Source organism: Oreochromis aureus, linkage group 10 (genome assembly GCF_013358895.1).
Source record: "Oreochromis aureus strain Israel breed Guangdong linkage group 10, ZZ_aureus, whole genome shotgun sequence".
Lineage (NCBI taxonomy): Eukaryota > Metazoa > Chordata > Actinopteri > Cichliformes > Cichlidae > Oreochromis > Oreochromis aureus.
The window spans coordinates 4395962-4419635 of record NC_052951.1 but is presented as its reverse complement, the minus strand read 5'-3'; the positions used below and the strand labels follow the sequence as shown (position 1 = coordinate 4419635).

At 41.0% G+C, this 23674-nt stretch overlaps 1 protein-coding gene across 4 annotated transcripts in view; it reads left to right on the top strand.

The window, feature by feature from the left end:
• arhgap32b (Rho GTPase activating protein 32b) overlaps nt 1-23674 on the top strand; it is a 120545-nt gene that overhangs the window by 62721 nt on the left and 34150 nt on the right. For 3 of the 4 annotated variants that reach the window (XM_039618502.1, XM_039618503.1, XM_039618501.1), the window contains exons 6-7: nt 21015-21101; nt 23352-23510. In XM_039618502.1, coding sequence (XP_039474436.1) covers nt 21015-21101; nt 23352-23510 — 246 coding nt within the window. The remainder of the gene's footprint in view (nt 1-21014; nt 21102-23351; nt 23511-23674) is intronic. The other variant, XM_031738497.2, reaches the window with a different exon arrangement.

The following is a 23674-nucleotide window of genomic DNA, read 5'->3' as shown; positions in this document are numbered from 1 at the left end:
GGAACCCTCACGTTAACTTTTATCAAGTGGAAAAAAGTTAGCATTCATCCTCCAGCTTCACTGTGTTTATGCTATGCTAACATAGCTGTGTAGCTAGCGATCACGTAGCACAACATTATATAGCAGCTAGCCCAACTTCAGTAACCCTACAAACGTCACTGCTGTTTAGTTTTCTGTCTGCATTTATGTTGGAAGTGATAGCAGAGCTGTACGTTTGAATGTTTCAGGAATCTCTCAGTCAGAACATGCTATATCATGTTTAGGTGGAAACTAGCGAGCTAACTTCCTGCTGACTTCTAACTCTGTTAAATGTAATAAATCCTGTTTTCATGGATGCCTGGATGTTAAACTTTATTGTTACACCTGGTAAAGCAGCAACGCTGATCATTTTATTAAAGATGAAAGAATTTAGACAGTTTTTAACTCTCAGTGATGCTGCAGTGTTTGTTTGACTTTGGGACCTGAAGTGGGCGGAGTTTTGGACACAGATTACTCTGAGGCTCCTGACTACGGTAGCCGCAATGCTCCGACAATCCATCAAGCGGTGCGGCTTCGTAGCTTACCAAAGTCGTGCTAAAACATTTTTGACAGATTTTTGAGCGCCGTGTACCACATAAAATCGGTTCGAGGTCAGTAAGCACAACCAGAATTTAACATAAGGCGCACTGTCGATTTTTGAGAAAATGAAAGGATTTTAAGTGCGCCTTATAGTGCGGAAAATACAGTAGTTTATTTTACTTTTACCAAACATTTATTCACTGATCTTTTAAATGTTTAATTTTGAAGTTGTGCTTTATGTTTGTGAAAGATGATGATGATGTTCAGCACCACAGTGCAGTAAATACAGCTGATCTCTGACTCTTACTTTGGTGACTGGTGGGGTTGTGAGTGCTAAAATGTCTGTCTTAAGAATCCTTAAACACATTGTCAAGAGGAACTGTGCTGCAGTATTTTGCAGTATTTTACAAGCGTAATTAATCATGGAATATTTTAAAAAAATCCAGGCGTTAAAGCTATGGATAATTTTTCTGTATGAATGAGACAGAAAGCGTGCTTTACCAACTTAAGATATGCAATTTGAGTTTAAAATTAGATGCTTTTCTTTCACTTTTCACCAAACGCATGCTGTGATTGGCTCCACGGTCTGTGTGACACAATAGAAATAAAGAGGATTCTCTTTTACTGCCTAGACTGTCAGTGTGAAAAGGTTGATTTGAGAAAATAAATGTTTCCAGTCAACCCAGTCACTGTAGTGAGAGCTTTTTTTACCCACCCAGCCTTGTCATTACTTCAAGAAGCCAGTAGGGGTCACCAGTCAGCTAAATCTAATTCGCTACAACGGCAGAGTGAGAGTTTGCTGTGTTATACTTTACGTGCAGGTCATTTGTTGATCCAACTCCACCCGTCCAGCTAATTTAAATTGTCTACAGCCAGTAGATTGGTTGTCCTTTTGTTTTGCCAGCTGATCCTTTCCTGGTTTTCATATGCCTTTAAGTAGCCCGGTGTCTTTGTGTTGCCTGCTGTGTACTTTTAGTATTCAGTGCAGCTCCTGCCTCTTCTTCTGAGCCAGCTGAACCCCAGTGGAAACTCATGTCTTCTGTGTTTGCTTAGGGATTAATTATTTGCTATTTGTTCCCCATGTCACTTAATATATTATGTCTAATCTCGCCTCAACCAAACATGTTTGCTTGTTTAATGAATTGGTCACAACTGCATTCTATTTACTTGTTCCCTAATGATTCTGACATGGCATAAATAGTAAAGCTTTTTAGAAATGATAAGTGAGAATGTTGATGCCCAAGAAATCATTCAGGGTGTTTCATAGACATGCTACTGCACATTTTTACATCTTCTTCGCAGAGTCAATGAACAGCACAGATATTCACATGAACTATATTTCATTTTTCCTTATATATCTCCACCATTGAAGTTAAAAAAACAAATAAATAGTGATGTATGTGGAGCAGGTCGAGTGAGGTTTTATGTTTCCTCTGTGCTGGACTGAGGCAGGGTAGGACTTAAGTTCAGCTTTGGAATTGGGCCTTCTGCTGGAATACTTGTTATTTCACTTCCATAATAAAAATCTTTGCCAGAGGAGAATGTGAGTCACACAAGGTTTTGTTGTGGAAACATAAGAATGGCACAGTCACACAAGCCCTGAGAGCACCACTTACGTGGCAGTCCTTTTCTTATGATGCTGGTGTTGTAGATGGAACATTTGACTGACAAGACTGTCGGTTGTTCTGGCAAAGATGGAGACATGGCTTAAAATGTAACCTTTACTTTCAAAGTCTTTTAAATCTGCTGTGTGGCTGCTCACAGAGTGGTCTGTTCATTACATTTTAATGTTTCTGTGTGCTCTTTGTTGATTCACTGTTTGCTCTGTTTTGACACAAAGAAGTGGCTTTACTGGTCACATGTTTGGGGTTTTCAGCCAGTCGTGCTGCTGATGAAGTGCTGTTCTGATGTAATTGTAAAAGAGGCCATCACACCTCACCTGTACTCTGACTGTTGTCCAAGCATGTAGTTTTTCTAACTGTTGGACTGAGGTTTTGTTAGTGACGAGACTTAATTTGACTGAATGCAGTTTTTTCCTGTTCTTACTGAAAATATAATGTAACTGTAGCTGGATTCCTGTACTAAATAACACAGTGAGCCTAGTCCTGTGAGCTCAGCTGCTAAATCTAGCAGGTTGCCAGCTCCCGTGGGGTCACCTCATTGCCGTTGCAGACATATTATTTTTGGAGATTTGGTTAATGACAAGTGTTAAATAGTGTATGCACACTTGAGTACAGCCAGCTACACATTTTTGTGTTGATGTGGGTTTTAAACAGCCAAAATGATGCGATGGAGTCTTACACTTTAATCAATTCAGATTCAGACTATAAAAATGAAAACAATGTCATGCATTGCTTTGGTCCTCAGAGGGTTTCTTTGCAGTGTATTGACAACTGTGACTTGCTGTGAAATTTAGTCCAGACATCGTATTCCTCAGAGGAGGAATCTGGTTTAAATGTTAAATAAATGAAAACAAAAGCATAACCTGGCAGTGGTGCTGACAAACTTAGGTTCTTCTAACCACCTTCTGTCTGACTGTACCTTAACAAGACTTCCAAATTAATCTAGTGTTGAACTTTTTGCTTATTTACTTGCTTTGATGCTAGAGAAACTTGTTGCCTTAAAGTATGTCTGTGAAGGTTCTCAGTCATCCAGGTCATCGTAATCAAAGGAGTTTGCAAAGAAAAGCGTCTGGACTTCTTTAAGTTGCTTGAAGACGTTTCACCTCTCACCTCTCATCCGAGAAGCTTCTTCAGTTGTTGCCTTAAAATACTGTTGCTCAAAAAAGATTTGCAGGCCATGCAGAAATGATCTAATGACAGCAGCTTTTCCTATTTTACATTCTATGCTGTAACAAGTCTGAATAGAGTCTCTCCAAAAAGACTGTAATTGATTTGATGATAGCGCTGTGACATCAGATACAAATGCACAATCGCGATCTTTGGAAAATGTAATAAAACTTTTTATCTTGACAGCTGTTCGAGACTTAATACTATTATGCCTAATTTTCGCACTTCTGAAAGCATTTAAAAACAATGGTACTAGATAGAAGGTTGGTACTAACTGACAGCTGACACTTCAATGCTACACTATATGAACAAAGAATAGTATATTTAGGCTTTTCTACAAATATCTGTGACATTTGTCTGAGCTTATTTTCCAACGAGGTCATTTGTGGCATTTCTCTAAAAAATACGTTTGATTGTGCTTCTTATGTGAAGCCACAGGTGGTTGAGAATAAGTTTTACTTAATGAAAGGAATCCTGGAACGTATCCCAGCTGTCATAGAGTGAGAGGTGGGGTACATCATGGACAGGTCACTGGCCTGTTGCAGAGTTTTCATCTGGATTATGCTAAATGTGAATGTTTTATTTCATCACTTAGAGAAAAAAAAGATTGTTTGAATGTTGGCACCCTATGTCTAACACATGTAGTGGTAGTAATAATTAGGACTAAATCTGTGACCTTAGCTGCATCCTGGCGCCCTGTGGCTGCACAGTCATGTATGAGTTTGATTTGGCAGACATGGATGTTATGGAGCAAACAGAAGCAGGAGTGATGGCTCTAAGCAGGACTGGCTCATGTTTGTTTCTCTGCAGCTCTCATTAGGATGAGTAAGCCTTCCTTTCTTTTAATTGAACTAGCTTCAGGCGGATCTTGCGCAGACTTCACATCAAAGTGAGTGGTCTGAAAAAATGCAGTTTAGGTCATCTTGCTATGGGTGGCCATGAAAGTTTGTATTGATTTTGGCACAGTACTGTTGGTGCACTCTTGAGAATCTATTAAATGTCAAAACTTAGAAACCTATTAAGTTGGATGTAGAGAAGGTGGATGAATTGGTATTGATTAACCTTGTCTGACACTTTCAATCCTTTGTGCATTGGCTAAAACCATTCCTAAGAGAATGGATAAGTCCCTGCTGATCTTTGTGTCATTCTGTGCTGCTGTACATACTACTGTCCTCTCTTTCTGAAGCTAGTCCTTGAGGCTGGAATCTGAAGCATGCAGAAGAGACGTCGGCCAACTGAATTCACTGCTGGTTATTTAATCTACTTGAGACAGATAAGGTTTTGCACCAAATGATATACACACCATCTAAAACAATGTTGATATCAGTGCATGGAATAAATTAAATGACAGGTAACCAGTTGGATGTGGGATAAAAGGGCAGATTTAGATACTCTGGTCAGGTTCATTTCTTTCTGTTCTTATTGTATAGGTCACAGCAGTAGTCAAGGAGCTTTATAAGGTAAAGACACACAGTATTAGATATATTACCCCAATAATTAGGTAATTCTTTATGTGCACATGGCGACAGTAGTGTGAAGCCTTTAAGGCTCAGGAAGAGGCAGCTGGTAGTTAGTGGGTGAGTGGAGAGAGAAGAGCGAAAAAGGAGAGCATACGGAGTTGAGGATAACAAGTTGGGCAAAGCACAAACTGTAAACTAGAGAAGACAAAAGTTTATGACTTGCAATAGTGAGAAATGAATGCATGGGGAGTGCAGAGATGCTCAGTGCATCGTGGATGTTCCTCAGCAGCCCGATCACCTGATCCAGCTCTAAGCTAAATTAATATTTTAAGCCTAATGTTAAAAGTATAGATGTGTGTGTCTCCTGAAACTAAGCTAGAAGCTGGTTCCATAGCTGAAGACTCGACCTTGTATTCTATATTAGTTGTTAATTTTTAATTAATAATGTTTGTCAGAATGACTCTGGCCTTTCCTCTGTGACCTGGCACACTGTCACAGTGTGTTGGCCCATGCATGCACTGCTCCCCCATAGTCTGTGTCCTCCATGATGTCTCTGTTGAATCGCCCACAGCTTCTCGCTCTTCCTCTTAGCCCCCTCCCAGCCTTCCAGGAAAAGGGCTGCATGTCACAGTCTGCAGCCAGAGACCAGCAAAACAAATGTATTGACTTCATCACCGCTGTCCCACTGTGCCTGCCAACTAGCCAGCCAGGACCGCTCACCCTTATTGTTTCTCATTAGACTAGCATTTTGCCCTGCCTTTTTCCACATTGTCCACACTGAAGACCACACTGTTACACATTTTACTAATAAAATGTGTGAGAGGGTGAAAGTCACACAAACAGGTCTTTTCCAGAAACAATGTTAGTGGTGCTGACCGCTGTCATCTGTACGATTATTAACAGTATTTAAGTGATTCAGAGGCGTCAGAAATGGCTAAAGGTTGTAGTGTCTGTGTGGGCATTTGCCAGTAGCGTGCTGTTAGAAAAATGTGTAACACTTTGATTATTTAACACAGCCAGAGATGTGAAGGCCATTTAGTCATTTCTGTCATGCATCTCTGTCTGGGGTGCAGTTATAACACTGTAATGTAAAGTCTCCACAGATAAGTTGACCTGGTCACAAAAAACAGGCAAGCACGTGGACGGCTGCTCGGACTGCCTCACTCACCGTCTGATGATGAAATTTAGGTCATCAGACCCACACTTGGTCTGTGCTCACAATCTGTGCTTCTCTTACACTATTTGAAGCCTTCGGCCTTATTTTCTTCAGTTTTGGCTCATTATCTTGGTGTAGGATGAAGTCTTCATCAGCCAATCTGTTTGCCTCTGCTTCAACACTTTTCAGCACAGTATAGTACGGTACTGCTACGAGCAGGACAGTATTCTCCCAGAAATGCATTAGAGGGAGTAGTAGTGTGATTTGTTCCAGCACTGCCTTTGTACAGACACAACAACACTGAAGACACTAATAGGACTAAAACATTGAACCAAGTACAATGCCACAAAGTGCATTATGGCAGACTTATAGTAAGAAACATTGAGTGGGACTTTTAAGGTGGATAATCATGGAAATAAACCAGTTTAACAGCTGTTATGGTCTCACTCAAGAGCGAGAGAGACATGGTTTAAACCAAAGTTTACAAAGTTATTAACCACATAAAACTTTACATTGGCATGTGTTAGTGTATCAGCAGTTGGATGAGTGATTGAATGTTAGGTGTGTAATGTAAGCCCTAAAATAACCAGTTCAAAGCCAACCAAACAAATAACACGGTGCAGGGTGAATGGAGAGAGCGCGAAAGCTGAGATAGCCACTTCTTAAATGCTCCAAGGAGAGTGGCCAGGTGCTCCCAGTTGCATTAATTCACCACACCTACCAGCAACCTGGAAGATGACACGTACAAGCAAAACACAGCAGGCGTAGGCCAACGCAGAGGGCTGTCAGACACGTGTGAAAGAGCGCCCCCTCTCTCATGTTGACGGTGGTTCAGGCAGTTATTGAGGGTGTGATTTGTGTGTGGGTGAATAACAGTAGCAGGGTGTGTGTGCAGCCATATATGTGATGAAGACTGACGTCCCTGCCGTACAGCTGATGTGTCTCAGCTGCTCCTGTGACAGACTACAGGAAGGGTGATGAGGGCCTGTCTTTATTTGTCTCTTTTCTTACCCATCCATTCAGCTTTCTAGCCATCTCCTGCTCGAGTCCATCCCAAGCATCGACACAAAATACGCTTCTCCTGCCCAGTCGTCCCCCCTGCTTACAAAGCACCGTGAGAGATGCATTCCCTCCTCCCCCCAGTGGGACCCAATCCATCAGCTGCAGTACAACACCAAAGCATACAGCGAGGCAACCCCTCATTTAGATACACAGGATACTTAACAATAACCTGCAGGTTTTCTAATGAGTTTCCATCTGTATGATATTTAGGGTCATACTGTGTGGTTGCCTGGAGAAAACAGAATGAGGCCCTTGGCCGACAGAGAGATGATGTCAGACCCTTTGTCACATGTTCATTCAGAGGACCACTCTCTACTGCCTGTGAGCTGAGGATGATGTAACGCTTGGACGCATTCTGCCCTTGTTGGAGAAACAAAAGACCAGCCAGAGCCCCCACACGCACTCTCTCTCTCACACACACACACACACACACACACACACACACACACACACACCCTTAATAACCATGAGACACAGAAATAAGTTGAGCACCACAATGCTGTATGTCAGTGAAAGGTCTTTAGAGTTGCGGTGCTTGCACAGTTGTGGAAAACCATAGTAAATGTTAAAGGCAGAGAACGCTAAATGGTGTCTGATAATGAAGTAACTAGTAACTAAAGCTGATGTACTGGTACAGATGTAGACATTGATGAATGGCATCTTGCAAAAGTTGGGTAAGAGTGAGCACAAACAAAAAGTTAAAGTAGTATAAAGCTGGTTTGACCAAGAAGCAAAGGGTGGAGGTGAACTCAAAGAACAAAAAAATGTAACAAATGCATTAATAAATAAGTACTGCTAGACTTCAGCACTTTCCCTTTAACTGGAGCAGTACCTGTTCAAGGGCAGTATAATAATGTTTTTATGCCTACATTTTATACATGTTCCCTAAATACATCACCTGCTCCTGTGACAGACCAGAGGAAGGCTGATGAGGGCCGCTCAGTTCCATTACCCATAGGTAATGGAATTGAGGTAAAAAAAAGAAAGAAAAGAAAACATAAGGAAGTGGCTTAAATTTTCATTACTATCAACACATTGTTGTATATCAAATAATATAAATTAAAATTAATTTGTGCTGAGAATACACAAATACATTATATTCCAGATCAGTCCATTTTGAAAAATTTGAAGAAACATAAGATAAATAACCACTTTTTTCATGCTGCAGTGGTTTAGTAGGTCCTCTTTAGATTAATCAGGAGTGCTTTTGAGATCTTGGGTCTATTCCACATAGCAATGCTTTATATCTTTATATTTTCTTTTTTTGTTGCGCTCAACTGGACATATCAGACGCAACACTTCCTGTGAACCAGAGGGAAAGCTCTCCCCACCAGCGACCATTAAGATCAGTTAATGTGTATCACATTCATGTGCAAAACAGGATTTTGTCATAAGGTAAATAGATCACATCTGCAGGCACATGTAACTGCATGTTCCCAGTGTGCTGTCTCATATTTTATGATTTTCCCACAAAGAAGAAACATTACCGGTCCACTCTGTTCCCTGTACCCTCTCTTGCTATAACATTTGCAGCTCGACTGGGCTGATTTATTTCCCTTTCCGCCTTTACACTTGACAAACCACGCTGTGCTGTCCTACCTGACCTGGGGGGCCTAGAGTGAGGTAAATGCCTAGGATGTGGGAACGCTTGAACTGCTGAGCTGGTGGCTGGAGTAACTGCTGTACTCGAGAAAGCACATTCAGAAAGCCTCATTACTCATTTCTGCTCTTATGAAAATGAAGTTGGGCTTCAGACAACGAAGATGCAAGATTCTCTTGTCGTGGAGATACTTTTTCTTTGGTGTTTCCTGCATTCCAGTGTGAAACAGAATCATTTCAATAACATAAACCCTAGGAGGAATAAGTGCTTGGATGTCCTCTTTTGTGATTGTCAGATTTGTGGCTCGTTTATTTTTGGGTCCTTGACCTGTGAAACATCGTCCAGTTAACTTTTCTGCATTTGGATAAATATTAGCGATATTGTGCTTTTGTCTTCACTCAGTCAGTGCGAGAGAGCCAGTGCTAGTAAAGGTTTTTGTGAACAGATGTTTCTTTACCAAAGATGTTGATTACTGCTGTCATGGTTGTTTGGGTTTCGTACAGATGTTGAGCTCATTGATGCACTTTTTTCCCAGAATGTTGTTTTGACAGTCTGAAAATTCCCACCCTGTGTCTGGATTGTTTTTGTTTGATAATCTCACTTGAATTGAGAGTGCATGTTGTAGGTTCACTCCACCAACTTCCATTTTAAAATACCGCACTTGGAATCTTTTTCAGATCTTTTATGGGCTTCATTTATAAAAACAAAAACAAATACTGAATGAAATGCACGCATCTTACCAGCTTTTGGGTGAATTTCCAAATCGTATTTAAGCTCCCAAAACAGGGAAGTGTGTATAGAAGTGACTAATTCCTGTAGTATTTTTGTTCAGGCCCTGAAATCAAAGCTGAGAGTTTGCATGTTCATCAAATAACTTGAATATGTTTGCATGTAAGTGTAAATAATGAATTGTGTCCAAGTTCCAAAAATGTATAGATTTATAGTCTGTGTGCAAATATATGTACGCTACGGTAAGAAAATGGGAGTTTTTGTTCCAAAACATCATCTCATCCCCTAACAGCCATCTCTCTCCCCCGTTTAAATTCCATTGCTCTCCTCAGTACGGTTAGACCCCCATTTTTTATAGCTTTAATGATTTTAGATCTAGCTCCTTCACACTGCAGCAAAGCCCCACAGGCAGCCATGCACTCGAAACCCCTTCAGCTCTACATCCGAGTAAAAATACTACAGTGTGAAAATGGTGCCACTGGAGACCCGCCATTATTTTTAGTCATATTTTAATCGTAATTCTTCCATGTTCTGCAAACTTTAGCCTGTAATCATAACACATTAATAAGAAGCTCTGACCTAGTGTACTGACATACACTTTAATAACTAGTAGAGAAATATGATTTAATAAACTTGTTCTGTTTGCATAGTGGCGCAGGCGAATTTATTTATTCTTGCAGCCGTTTGGACCGATCAGCTCTCTCACAGGTGCAGCAGAGAAAACAAAGTAGAGCAATCTGGGCTGTCAAGCACTGCTGCTCTATTTAGATACATAAAAATAATGTTGGTATTTTATTTTGAAGCGTAATACGTATAATTAAAAATATCATAAATGCTTGATACCGATCACACTGTTATTTTTATTTCTGTCGAGCCATCTGTTTGCCATGTTGGTCTAGACTGAAATATCTCAGTATCTGTGTGATGGATTAGACACACAATGTGTAATATGCATGAATAATTTCTAGGCAGTGTGCTTTTTCCTCAAGGCTCACCATGAGGTTGATCTTTGTAGCTCTTGGTGACATGTCTCCATTGAAAATGCATGTTGCAAACAACTTTTGTCCGTCAGTGAGGTGTGTATAGCAGAAACCCCACACACTCCGGACCTGACTGCAGTTTCCAACCTAACTTGGGTGTCTCTAATAACTAATTTTAGAGTCAGAAACAAAACTTGAGATTTCTCCACTGCTGCATGTTTCTTTTCTCCATAGCCAACACAGGAAAATGGGAAATGGTTGTGTTCAATCAGTGCTTTTAGCTTTTTGTGTCTGCAAGTTGGACTAGAGTGATGTTTCCTGGAACAACAATATCTGACCTCGCACATGTGGTTTGGATAAATCAGTCCAACCTGTCACTGGCACAGCAGAGCAGAGACAGAATGAACTGGGTCATCATTGGATTATCATTTGATATTCATAAGCAGACTTATAGTAGAGAACGAAGCGAAGCTGTTCTCCAGCAGTCAGTCAGATCAGGCGTCTCAGCTGAGAGGAATGGCTCACGGCTTATGTGGAAATCTGTGTTTTTATGAAGACTTAGAAACCTCCAAAAGTTGAATCTGTTCATCTGGACGTAGCGTTTTGTGGGAGAAACGTTTCGTCACTCATCGAAGTGACTTCTTCAGTCTCAGCTGACTGCAGGTTTCCCCAAACCTTATAAACATACATATGTACTGTTTATAAACATATGTATGTTTATAAACATACATATGTTTATACATATGTTTATAAACAGTACATATGTACATATGTTTATAAACATATGTATGTTTATAAACATACATATGTTTATACATATGTTTATAAACATATGTACATATGTACTGTTTATAAGGTTTGGGGAAACCTGCAGTCAGCTGAGACTGAAGAAGTCACTTGGATGAGTGACGAAACGTTTCTCCCACAAAACGCTACGTCCAGATGAACAGATTCAACTTTTGGAGATTTACTTTCCTGGATGATTGAGAATGCATCAAGACGAAGACTTAGAAAGTTTTGGCTCAGTGGTGACTGCTGTCACATTGCCCCACTACCTTTTACCTTTGGTAAAGGTGGTGTTACAGACATTATTTGTGATCATCACACCATACTTCTAGGGTTTGGCACACGCACTTCCCACTGCTGCTCTCCTTCGGCATTGTGCACACCTTCTGAAGAACCTTCCTCCTCTCCACTAAAAAAAAAAAAAAAAAAAACAGTAGAGAGCTCGTCAGTGCCATCACCACCACCTGTCCACTCACCTGCCTGGCACCGACCCTTGAGCTCACTGCAGCACCCCTCCCCTGCAGCTGAGCCAGGGACCACACCTCCACCACAGTAAATGGCCTGTATTTGTATAGCGCTTTACACATCCAGTCATCCACCCCTTCACGCACTGGTGATGGCAAGCTACATTGTAGCCACAGCCGCCCTGGGGTGTACTGACAGAGGCGAGGCTGCCGGACACTGGCGCCACCGGGCCCTCTGACCACCACCAGTAGGCAACGGGTGAAGTGTCTTGCCCAAGGACACAACGACCGAGACTGTCCAAGCCGGGGCTCGAACTGGCAACCTTCCAATTACAAGGCGAACTGCCAACTCTTGAGCCACGATCGCCATAAGTTGAATTGGACTGTGTGGATATTTGAACTGTTTGTTTGCATGTTTTTCACGCAGAACTGGGAGAGACTTGCACCCCCCATGCGGCTCTGTACCCTCATGGCTATTACCTTTTTGGTAAGCCAGACTGTTTGCAGTCTCTTTTTAATCCATCATATATGTGGATGGCACACGTGAAGTCGCCACAGCTGATTCAACTTCTGCTTCAGTTTTTTTAAGGTAGTTGGCTGAGAGCCGGCCCTTTAGCAGAGGGTATTTTTGGTGACTCTATTTCTACTTTGCAAGTGGGGTAGAGTGGGAGCTTATTTAGGTTATTAGTTTATATGAATAGCTTCCCATTATTTACTGCATTTGTAGATCATCACTTATTGAAAAGCTTAATTGGGTGTGTTTTGAAGTTTAATAATGGGAAGTCATGGTAATTGTGTTCTTGGAGGAGCTGAATGTCTCCTCAGTAGATCACTGTCAGTCAGATGCCACTTTGCTTGAGGACAGCACAGAGAGGACTGCAGATGTGGAAGGAGGGAAAACAGCTCCCTGGCAAGTGCACACACACCCTCTCCCCTCCTGCCCTTTCCTTCTCCTCTGCTCCTCTCTCTCTCTCTCCATCCCTGCTCTTTGTCCTGGGAACATACCAACCAGAGAGGGTTAAGAGGAGAGAAGGGGGAGGGGTGATCCAGCATGTCAGACAGGGAAGAGGAGGAAAAAAGAGAATAGCATGTGGTGCAGGGACACAGAGAGCAGACGGTGAGGTTGCCAGAACAGGACTAAAGAACACATTTTTGGGGTTTTTTTGCTGTTGTTTTTTGGACATTTAAACCAGGTTGTTTCCATTTGTGTTTTGCTGCTGCTAGTCAGATTTTCAAAGTTGTGTTGGGTGCCAGCCTCCAGAGAAAGAAGGTTTAATATTGGGCATCCCAATGGTGGAATGGAAGAGAAGGCAAAATGGAGGAGATGAAAGCTGTCCTGTTGAGTAATCCACCAAACCGGCTTTCATCCTCTAACACCAGCTGCTGATGATATTGTTGCCCCCTCCTCTCTCTTTCTCTCTCCGGATCCCACACTGGGAGTGCTTACACTGTATGTGAAAGAAAGTGGGGAGCTGACATTTACGTCCCGCCGAGGGGAATTGTGCTCCGTGGCGGAGAAACCCAAGCTTGGATGTACATTCTTAGACTTGAGGAACAGAGACTGGACAGGTGTTGGAGCATTAAGGAGCTGCATGAAGGGAAGGAACGTAAACCAGAGCTGACCTGCTGTAAGTATGAGGGCTTTTTCTGCCCTTTCAGTTCTTTCTGTAACAATGTTCTGCAGCTGCGGATACAGAGCTGTGCTTCCCCGTTGTCCTTGTGTGCCTGCAGGACTCGTGAAAAAAAGCTTGTGGCCGAGATATCGGTGTGGCACTGCATGCAGAAACCTTTGTTAGAGCGACAGCTGAGTTTAACAGGGATCTCTGAGTAAATGTCTTTGGAAAATGATCAACGTGAAAGGGCTTTTCTTTTTCTTTTAGGATTTCTACAAGCCAGCTTTTACAACAGTGTAAACAAGAACAGCTGAGGGACAGACCATCCAGTGATATATATTTTTTTCCCCCAGTATGAACATATATAGCACAGCATGACCACAGTGAGGAACCCAGTGTGGGTTTTTGTTGTTGTTTGTTTTGACTTTTGTGTGTGTTTTTCTTTTGATTTTCATGACATTGATCCAAATCCTTCCTGTCAGCCTTGTTGTTAGGTTTTGAACTTAAACCAGTATATCCTGAATTCTACAGTATAAAGGCAGTGTGTTCCTATGCTATTATTGTGGAGCTGTGGTTTTTGAAACCATAGTTTGCCAAGTACTGGCAAGATTGCAGCTGTCTTTGTGGTTACAGGGACAATGTGTGCTAGTGCAGCACAGGTTGGATTGAAAGCGAATTGCAATGTGGTGAGCTTCAGGAAATGCAGAAAACAGGCCTAGAATGGTAGGTAACGTGTGTAGCATGCTTCCCAGTTTGGGTGCACGGGAGCATTTGCAGGTTCTCTTCAAAAGTTCTTAATAAAAGCAAAACTGGCAAAACTGCTGCCTTTGCTTTGAAAACCTTCATCACAGCTAAAAATGTCTCTGGGGGGGGGTCACTTCAGTTCTGTTGTTTTTCAGCTGGGAGCCAACCTGCAGTTCACTTACTCCCTGCCTCGTTTATTCAGTAGATGCTATCTGTAATTTCTACATGCTGTTAGCAGAGATGATCATCGGGGACTTGGGAATCACAGCCAGGGTCTCTCTAACCGTTATCATCATAGTTTGAGAAAGTGTCTTTCTGGAAAAAAATAAAGTCTGTATTTTGTTCATGCACAGTGTGAATCATATTAAGTGTAATGTTCTAGAAACTCTAGTGCTGAAGTGTTTTTGCCATTATTAGTGTACAAAACTGTAGAGAGAAACAGACATGTAATCTCACTGCTCACCGTGCCACAGACATTTTACTGGTGTTCCCCTGTGGTAACCAGGAATATATTACTGGAGGTCAGCAAATCAGCATCTAGCTGAATTACTGCTACCTTCTTATGATAAAAACCTATTATATCATATCATGCACTAGAAATAATAGGGAAAAATATATTTTAAAAAACCCATTAACAAACCATAGAAATAACAAGACTATTTGAGTATTTAAAAAAATCATAATAGCCATCGCTAATATAAGGATTTTGGAGCCATTGTCCTGCTATAGGGAGGCTGCTGCCTTTGTGCTTGGTCTGCAGCTTTGTTTAGGTATTTGGGAGATATCAAAGTGATATTCACATGAATCACAGGACCCAAGGTTTCCCAGCAGAACAGATCATCAATATATTCAATTCATCAGTCAGATTTTATTGTTGTGGTTAATGTGCCAGCTGCCTGGAAGTTGAGAAATCTTTCGCTTTGTGTTTACTTTGTGTTATTTTCTGAGCATGCTAGTATTCCAGCTTCAAACCCACCAGATCTGACTCTAAGCTTGGAGTTTATGCCTCTTTTTACCGGCCTTGTTTTGCTATACAATAGATTTTAGCCACTTAAGCCTCTGTGACTTATTGTAACCCTGCTATTGCTGTGCTGGCATTCCTTTGTTTGTTTCTCTGGTAATATTAGCTGCTGTATGTATATCCTTGCCACAATCAAAGTGATCCTGAGATTGCCACTGAGAGGCACGATGTTCTCTTTGTTCAGAGTATCATCTTCTTTTCATAACATTTTTTTTTTTTTTTTAACCTTTAAGTGTTTTGTGACCAGAAAGTTCCTCATCATCCCAAATTGAGTTGTAATCGTTCACATGCGCGTAAATGTATTGCAGGAACATTACAGAGCCTTTCGTGTGCTGGATGGAGTCCCACAGTTTGCATGTCAACACACTCGGATATTGCTAAATCAAAAAGTTCCACAGTGACTGCACCCTGAAGCATTTCCAAAAGAACTTTGGGTGCAAAATATTGACGCTCAGCAACATCATGTGCAATAACTTATAATCACACATACAAACCACTTGCTTAAGAGCAGAGCAGAGTAGCACTTTAATGTCCCTGAGAGACAATTTGGCTTATACACAGCAATCAGTAATAACAAATACATACAAGCACAGCAATAAATTGAAATAAACAGTAAACGCAAAATACACAAAAACTGAAAGAAGCCAGAAACCAGACAAAATGGCTTTTGTTTAAAAAGCCAGTACCTGATGGATTGAATGACCTCATGTCTTTCCTTTTTATTGCTGAGAAACAACTTTAGCAAACAAACCCTGACAGTAACAGTCACATAAAAGTCACTAAGACAAAAGACTACATGGAGCAGTGTTATGGGCTTGGATAGGATAAAGAATGACCTCATATGTATAACTGCCACTTCTAAGGAAGTAGAACCTCCATCCTGATGGAAGTAAACTGAACTTATCCAAAAGGCGGCTTTTAAATTTGCAGCAGTGCTTTTGCGCTTCCTGCATTTTCATTATTTTGTCTGATTAAGATCAACAGATCATGAAAAAAAAAAACTTAAAAAGAAAGAACACTTTGATAATGACATTGATGAATCATTTATTAACACTAAAAACTTTGTCAGGTTAGACGATACAGTCATGCTGGCGATACTAGTGTCCTAGTTCTAAGTTGAAATCAGCCTAATCGATTGGTCCATGTGTGCAGTCCAGACCAAAATACTTTTTAAAAGGCAGTAGATCAATACCACGTCTCGCCCTGATCTAGTCACAGCTGGACTTTAGATGGGTTTTTTTGTTGATTTTGTTGTTGTTTTTTTGTGTGTGTTGTTTGTGTGTTTTTAAGCAGCGTGAGTAGCAGGTGACACACCATTCATTTTTACACCATCAGCCCAGTTCGTAATAACTTTGCTAATTTATTACTTAGCAAACTAAGACTTTCCTGATAATCAAATACCTGGAAAACCAAAACTTCCATCAGCCTCAGATGTACTTTCTGTGAGGCGCCGTGATTAGCCAGATTCTGCATTGTCTGACTGAAAATATAAAGGATCATATCTATGCTTTATCATCTGAGGAGAGCCTCCTCAACTAAAGCAGAGAAAACATAAAGGAAAGGGAGAACGTGACCAGCTTTTGGATAAATTGTCATCCTCTCCCTCCTCTTCACCTCAAGCCTGATCTCCTGAACTGAAGTCAGGCTCAAACATACAAAAATGTGCGTAAACGAGCTCATTGATTCCCGTTGTTGTCAGCCAGAGCTGTTGGTCCTATAGCAGCCACTGTAACTAGGATAAACTACTGACATCTATTGGTAACATTTTACACACTGTAACTATAACAGTTGCATGCAGCCTCATTTGTCTTCGGACATCCACGATCTCTCTTTTTGTGGCACACAGGCATGTGTCCATCACCACCACCTCTCTAGACTTTTGTTGTTGTTGTTTTTCACTTGAATTGTAATTTTATATGATATTGAATCATGCTAATCAATGCTAACGATTCAAGATCACAATTATTGACAGAAATACTCTTCTTTTTGTTTAGTTCTGACTCCCAGATGTTAACAGGTTAATCAAAGGTAGCATTTTACTTTACTATCATGAAAGACATTACATTCTGATGTTAACATGAACACTTTTAGTAGATTTGTGAAAAACAGGTGAAAATTCCTCCACGTCTCTCCACGTTTCCCTCCTTTTTATCGCTCTCTCTCCTGTGGACTTATTGCAAAAGTGCTTCGCTGTGTTTTGGGTACTAACGTCCAAGTACAGTTTTTGCTTTTATTCTTTTCAATGCTTTACTTGTAAACGATTCCGTTGCTTTTATTTTAAAGTGAAGTGGCGCTAACCAGCTAACCTTGGCCCTTTTCTGTCTTCTGTTTCCCTCTTTGGAGGCTGACCAGTCACTATTCAACAACTGTATTAAATCAAACTTGCTTTAATGGGATCCAAAACACTTCCATGTGTTTTCTTCCCCCTCACTGGCACAGTGACATTGTTCTGACAGTCTCTGTTTAGTGGACCTACACAGCACATAACTACCCTCGATCTCAGTTTTTATGTCTGCTGTTGTGAAAGCAGAACATTTGTTTGTGTTAACACAAAATGCAAATCTAACATGATGATGTAGCAAATGGGATAGAAGATAAAAATGTTCCATGAGCGGGTCACTTTTAGAGAAAACTTTTTCAGTTTTCTCAGTAGCACAACTAATTATTATAAATAAATCAACAACCAAACCTCCTGGCAGCAGACTGGCAACCAAAGACCAGGCATAGATTTGAGGAGTCTAGAAGTGACACCTAATGGCATGGACCTGGTATTCATTCACCTTTTCAAGTACAGAACGTGATGAATATCAGATACTCTTCTTATGTTCTGTATTTATTTTTATTCTGACGTGGAGACAAATGATTCATAGATGGATGGATGGGCTTCCCTGAAAATGCTGTTTTAAGTTCTGAACTTCCTGAATCTCTGCAGTGGAGCTAGTGATTGCAAACATTAGCACAACTATCTGACACGATAGCTTCTCCTATGGGAAATACAGCAGGTTCAAAAGCACCGGCTCTTATATAATATAAGATTAAAATACCTGTTCAACTTTTTTTTGTATCACTGGTATAAAAGAGGGATTGGGAAACCACATGAGGCTGTTTTATTAAATGACTAGTATCAAAGAAGAGACAATAACAGTATGTTGACCACGAAGATGTGTGTTTTTGAACAATTAAGTCTGTTCAACCAGTCTTCCCTGCCTCAGTATAGACTGGTGGGATGGCAACCTGTCACCATGGCTACGCAAATCATGTGATAGTGGTAATGTGCACTGGAAGGCCCCAATTATGAGGTGTCTCTGCATACAAGACCTAGTGCCAGATGATATGGCAACATGTGCTATAAATTTGGTGAATACCAATTCTAGTGTTAGACTATTCTTACACGCTTCTCATGTGATTTTTGCAACCTTACAAATTTACCTCCTATAAGATATTTGGCTACCTGATAGTACCATATCACCCCAATAGAGCACTTTGCTCTTAGCGAGCACTTACTATATTCCATCAGCATGTTGGCCGTTGCCTCTGTTCACTTGGAGCTCATAACTTTAATTATAACCTCCATTCTCTTTAGCAGAGGATTGCAGGCTTAACACCGAGTGCCTTCAGTGGACCATGTGGACAGAATAGTTGTGTTCAGAACATTAGATCAGGTGTTTGTTTCAGGATCCTCCCCTTAGAAAGGCAAGCCCTTGTCACGCTCCAGGTTGTAGAGGACATATTTCTGGTCTAAACCTTTAAATGTTCGTGGGCCTCGTTGGGTCTTTGAGCTCATTTTACTAGTATGACTGCATCCTTGATTTTGTTCAGAGCCATGTCAGTTCAGATTATTTGTGCAGCAGAAAGTTGAGCTACTATACACACTTTTTTGCACTTTTACATGCTGGATGTTGTACCTCGGGTCCAGCTTGAGATCCTTAGAAGTACTGGAGCTTAGCTTTAAGACTGCTGACGCAATCCAGGAGTGAGCTACATCTCCCATAAGGAAACGCTGAAAAAGAACCTCTGGTTCTCTTTGCAACCACACTCAGTATCTCACTATGGGAAGCACCTTGTGGCATAACCAATAACAGAACCTCCACTACCACCACAGCTTTCTAAAACAGACCAATCACTTCAAGGACATTGGATCCCCCTCCCCCTTTTATGATAGCCCCTGGTCCCACACCAGGTACTCTGTTTCTTTCCTGTGAAGATCATTAGAGTGGTCCTGGACCATAGAGCATGACATGCATTGCCAGAGGTTACAGTTTGCAATGAAACCATCCAGTTTCAATAGCACGGCATGTTCATTGGCTACAGGGGAAGCTGAAAGGGCTTTGGACAGCAAAGTTTCTTCTCTTGTAGGTTGAAGGGCAGGAAGCAATGCACTGGAAAAGATAATGAATGGATACCAAAATGGATTTATGTTCCCTCAATTCTCACTTCAACAAATACAAATTCACAATTTTGAATGCCTTTCAGGGCATAGTCTAGGGATATCAGACCCTCTTTTTTTCAGACTGGCACTCACCCTTGGGGTTTTCTCCAAGTATGTTGAGGCAACTCTGAACCCTTGGTGGGCAGCAGGGCTCAGTGTGTTTGTATATTTGAAAGGTTTTCTAGTATGCACTTCCAGCGAAGAGGCACCAGAGAAAAACACCCAGGCACTTTTATGCAGCCTGTCTGGCTTGATTTTCATCATCAATTGAAAAGAGTGTGCCGTCTCCCACTCTGAATATTAAATATCTGGACCTTGAAATGAAGGGTTTCTTTTCAGGGTTTTCTATCGCGAGGTTGCATGAAGAAAATGTTTTTGCACATTGCTCTGTTTCCCAAGGGAACCATGGTCTCTATTTCTTGCTGCTCCTGACAAATTGTCATGTCTCGGTCAGGACAGAATGCAACAGTGGTGGTGTATATAAACTGTCAGGGATGAACTTGTTTTGTGACATTACATGCTTTCTCTCTGCCTGATTATGTGGAGCAGCAAGCACCTCCTGCTGACTCGCATCCCTGGTGTGTTAAACGCCAGAGCAGATTTGCTCTCCAGAGGAAAACCACTGTACGGGGAGCGGATGCTCAATCACAAAAAGTCCATCAGCTGTGGGACATGTTCAGACAGATGTCCATAGATCTGTGCGTTTTCATGCAATGTAAACAATGTCCTTTGTTCTTTAAGAAATGAGGGAGTGTTCTTGAACTGACTGGTGTGTGTTAAACAGGCAGTGGTAGTAGAGCTTCCATGACTGGTCATGCAAGTGGAGCTGGGTCTTCAGAGAACTGGGGTTACCCTGGTAACCAAGCATTAATAAATGGAATCCCTGGTTCTTTGATAAGAGAGTGAAGCATTTCAACAAAACTTCCCTACTTGCTTGGGCACCGAAAAACACGTGCTTAGAATAAGTATAGAAGGGCTGGTCGGCCATGCTAGTATATGGGGAAGAGCCTTGAGTGTAGCTCAGCAGGTCACTGGTGCTTCTGTAGTTCATTATGCCAAAGCAGTTCTCTATAGAGAAAGATGTAACGTTAGAAAAAGAACTTCGTCTCAAACAGAAATGAACTGACTTCCGTTAGCCAAGGACCGAGGTCTATTATTACAAGTTTGTGTGTGGATGGCACTTTGATATGGCCCAAGCCCACAACTACTCAACTACTGCTGAAACTATTCATGAGCCAGTGTTTGTCACATATAGTCAAGCCCACAATTATTCATACCCCTGCCAAATTTTGACTTAAAGTTTCTTTTGTTCAACCAGCAAGTTCCTTTTTGACCAGAAATGACACAGGTGTCTCCCAAAAGATAATAAGACGATGTACAAGAGGCATCATTGTGGAAAAAAATATTTCTCAGGTTTTATTTATATTTTAGCAAAAAGTCAATAGCCAAAATAGCCAGGGGTATGAATAATTATGGGCTTGACTGTATGTCAGGCAGAGATGCATGTGATAAAACAAGGCAAGATAAACCAATACTTTTTAATCATATTTAAAGAACCACGATTACTTGAAGTAACCCATGTTATGCTCATCTAATGCTTCGGACCTTCTCTCTGTTTTTCAGCTGTCCCTTGGCGATGAACAAAGTGAAGTGACGCGGAATGGCTATGAATCTAAGGAGCTGGTGTACTTGGTTCATATTTACTGCCAGGTAAGACTGCAAACCCCTGTGCATTGGTGGTGCATTAGTGTGTGTATGTAAAACAAAAACAAACTTGGCTGTGGGAAGTCTTTATTGTTCAAGTTTGGGTCCTCTGCCAGAGGCCTGGGAGCTTGAGGGTCCTGCACAGTATCTTACTGTTCCCAGGACTACAGTGTTTTGGACAGAGATCTCAGATGTTGTTGATGGGATCTGCTGGAACCACTTGCCCAGTTTGGAGGTCACTGCCCTGAGTGCCATCACCAGTTTGTCCATCTCTATCTGGAAGTCCCACATGACCTTAGTTTGGTCATTCTCAACCACCCTAGGGGGCACATTTCATTTTGACCTTGGGATTTCTAGGCCATACTCAGCACATATTTTACTGACAGGCTTGTTCCTGAGCTGCTGATGTTTCTGTGCATTATACCTATTTTAAATTTGACTGTTGTTGTCTGTAACTTTGCACAGTGATGAAGTATTCCTTATCATTTTGGATCAACTTCTAAAGTTCCCATTCAGTTATTTTTTTCAGGTAAACTTCAGTAATATATGGCAACTTTTCAGTCTAATTTTTGAGAATCAGATGATATTTGGCAAGTTGGGTGGGTGCTGAGCAACTATTGTTGGTGTGGTCAGTCCTGTGCTTTGAGGCACTGTGTTCATATGAACCTGAACATATTTATTTATTTATTTATTCTTTGTACTGCAGTCACTCAACTTTTTAAGTGTGTCTTATACTTTGTATAACGATACACAAACCACATAGGCTCCTCTTTAGCTGAACAGATACACCTCAAATGTTGAATAGCACCTGTTAAGATATCAGCAGACTTCTCCCTCTCAACAGGTCATTTCTGAAATGCCTAAGCTGTTATCTGAAAAAAATCGAAGTTATGTAGGAAATGAAAAGAGCTGTGGATGAATGCCACAGCTGGGAGAGTGATTCTGAAGAATGTGGGAAGGAAGGCTGCACAGTTCAAATCCTTTTTTTCAGAAAGAACTAGAAACAGGTTGTTGCATATTTTATGGAGTATTTTTTTTTTTTTTTACTTTGACTGAAAAATCTAAATTTGACTGCTTATTGGCTAAATGTAAGAAAAGCACTGATTTTATTTAAAATTAATTGAAAATTTACAAATCTTTACACAACTGGATTCAACCAGATACATGAAGTACAGCAAACAAACAGACATGCAAACCAGATGCTCATAAGCTTTGCCTTGTGACATATTTTTATTCCAGTTTCATGCATTCAAATGTACAGATTATCTTCCATTTGCAGCACCATGGCAATGGCACGCAAGTATGTGGCTGGGCACTTGGAAATTGTAACTACTTAAAGTCGTTGGAATACTGCTAAATCTACACTAACCCCAAACAAACAACAAGCACAGCAGTGAGACAGTTTCAGTTCCACAGACCCAGATAGGAGGGTTAACTTGGAGAACCATCTGTAAGTGGGACAGGGAAGCATTGAGTTCCCCAAGCCAACAGAGCTCTCCCAGTGGCATCTCTCCCAGCCAGCTCTTTAAAACAGCACTGGAATCAGTGAGCTGAGTGATGCACTGCAGTCCCACTCGTGCAAGTCGTTGCCTCAAAGACAGTTTTTCTAGGCCAGATCAAAGCAGAAGACTTTTTTTGAACACTAGTTTCTCTGAGAGGATTTTGAGGTTTCTTGTTGGTTAAAACAGAAATAGCCAATACACGGAGCAACTGTTAATTAAGTTAGATTTAATTTAGTGGTTTGAGAACAAATTTATTGTATTGTTTATTCTACAAGCGCGGGCTGGATAAGGTGTGGCTGATCAGTGCTTATGAATACTTTTTAATACAAAGTAGACAAATCTGTGGGCGACTTGAGCCCCTCTCTTTAGATTTCTTAAACATTTTTTTAAATCTTAGATACTCTTCCATTGATTTATAGGCACAGAACTTTTGTTGGATAATTTGTTTCCATGTGTTTTATGCCATCAGTCTGTTTATGAGAGAAGCGGTGTACAGACTTGGCCTTAGAGTTTGAAACTCTAACAAGACAAACAATGAAGTGCTACATATATAAGAACTCTTTATCATTTGTTTCACATTGCATGTAAAATGTTTCCTACTCTCAAGTTTATGTTGTATCTAACAGCTAAGCTGTGCTTTTTATAATTTGAGTTTAACCTTACCCCAGTTTAATAGAAATATGTAGCCTTCAGTCAACTGTTTGTGTTCTCTCTCCTTCTTTTTGGCGGTTACGCTTGCATTGCTGTTCTGAAGGGTCGAAGTTGGATTGTGAAGCGCAGCTATGAGGATTTTCGTGTCCTGGACAAACACCTGCACCTCTGCATCTACGACCGACGCTTCTCACAGCTGCCTGAGCTGCCTCGATTGGACAGTCTGACTGATCAGTCTGAGGTATTGGAGCATCCAGAGACTGTGAGCAAAATAATGCACTTTGGAGCTTTGACAGATCTATACCCCTTTTTTCCCCCCACAGTTCCTTTATAGTTGTTTCAAGGCTTATTATTTTTACATTATGTATGCAGAAACTAGATTTGTGGAAACCTGTATGGCTTAAATCCCAAAGTGATTTGTAGTCT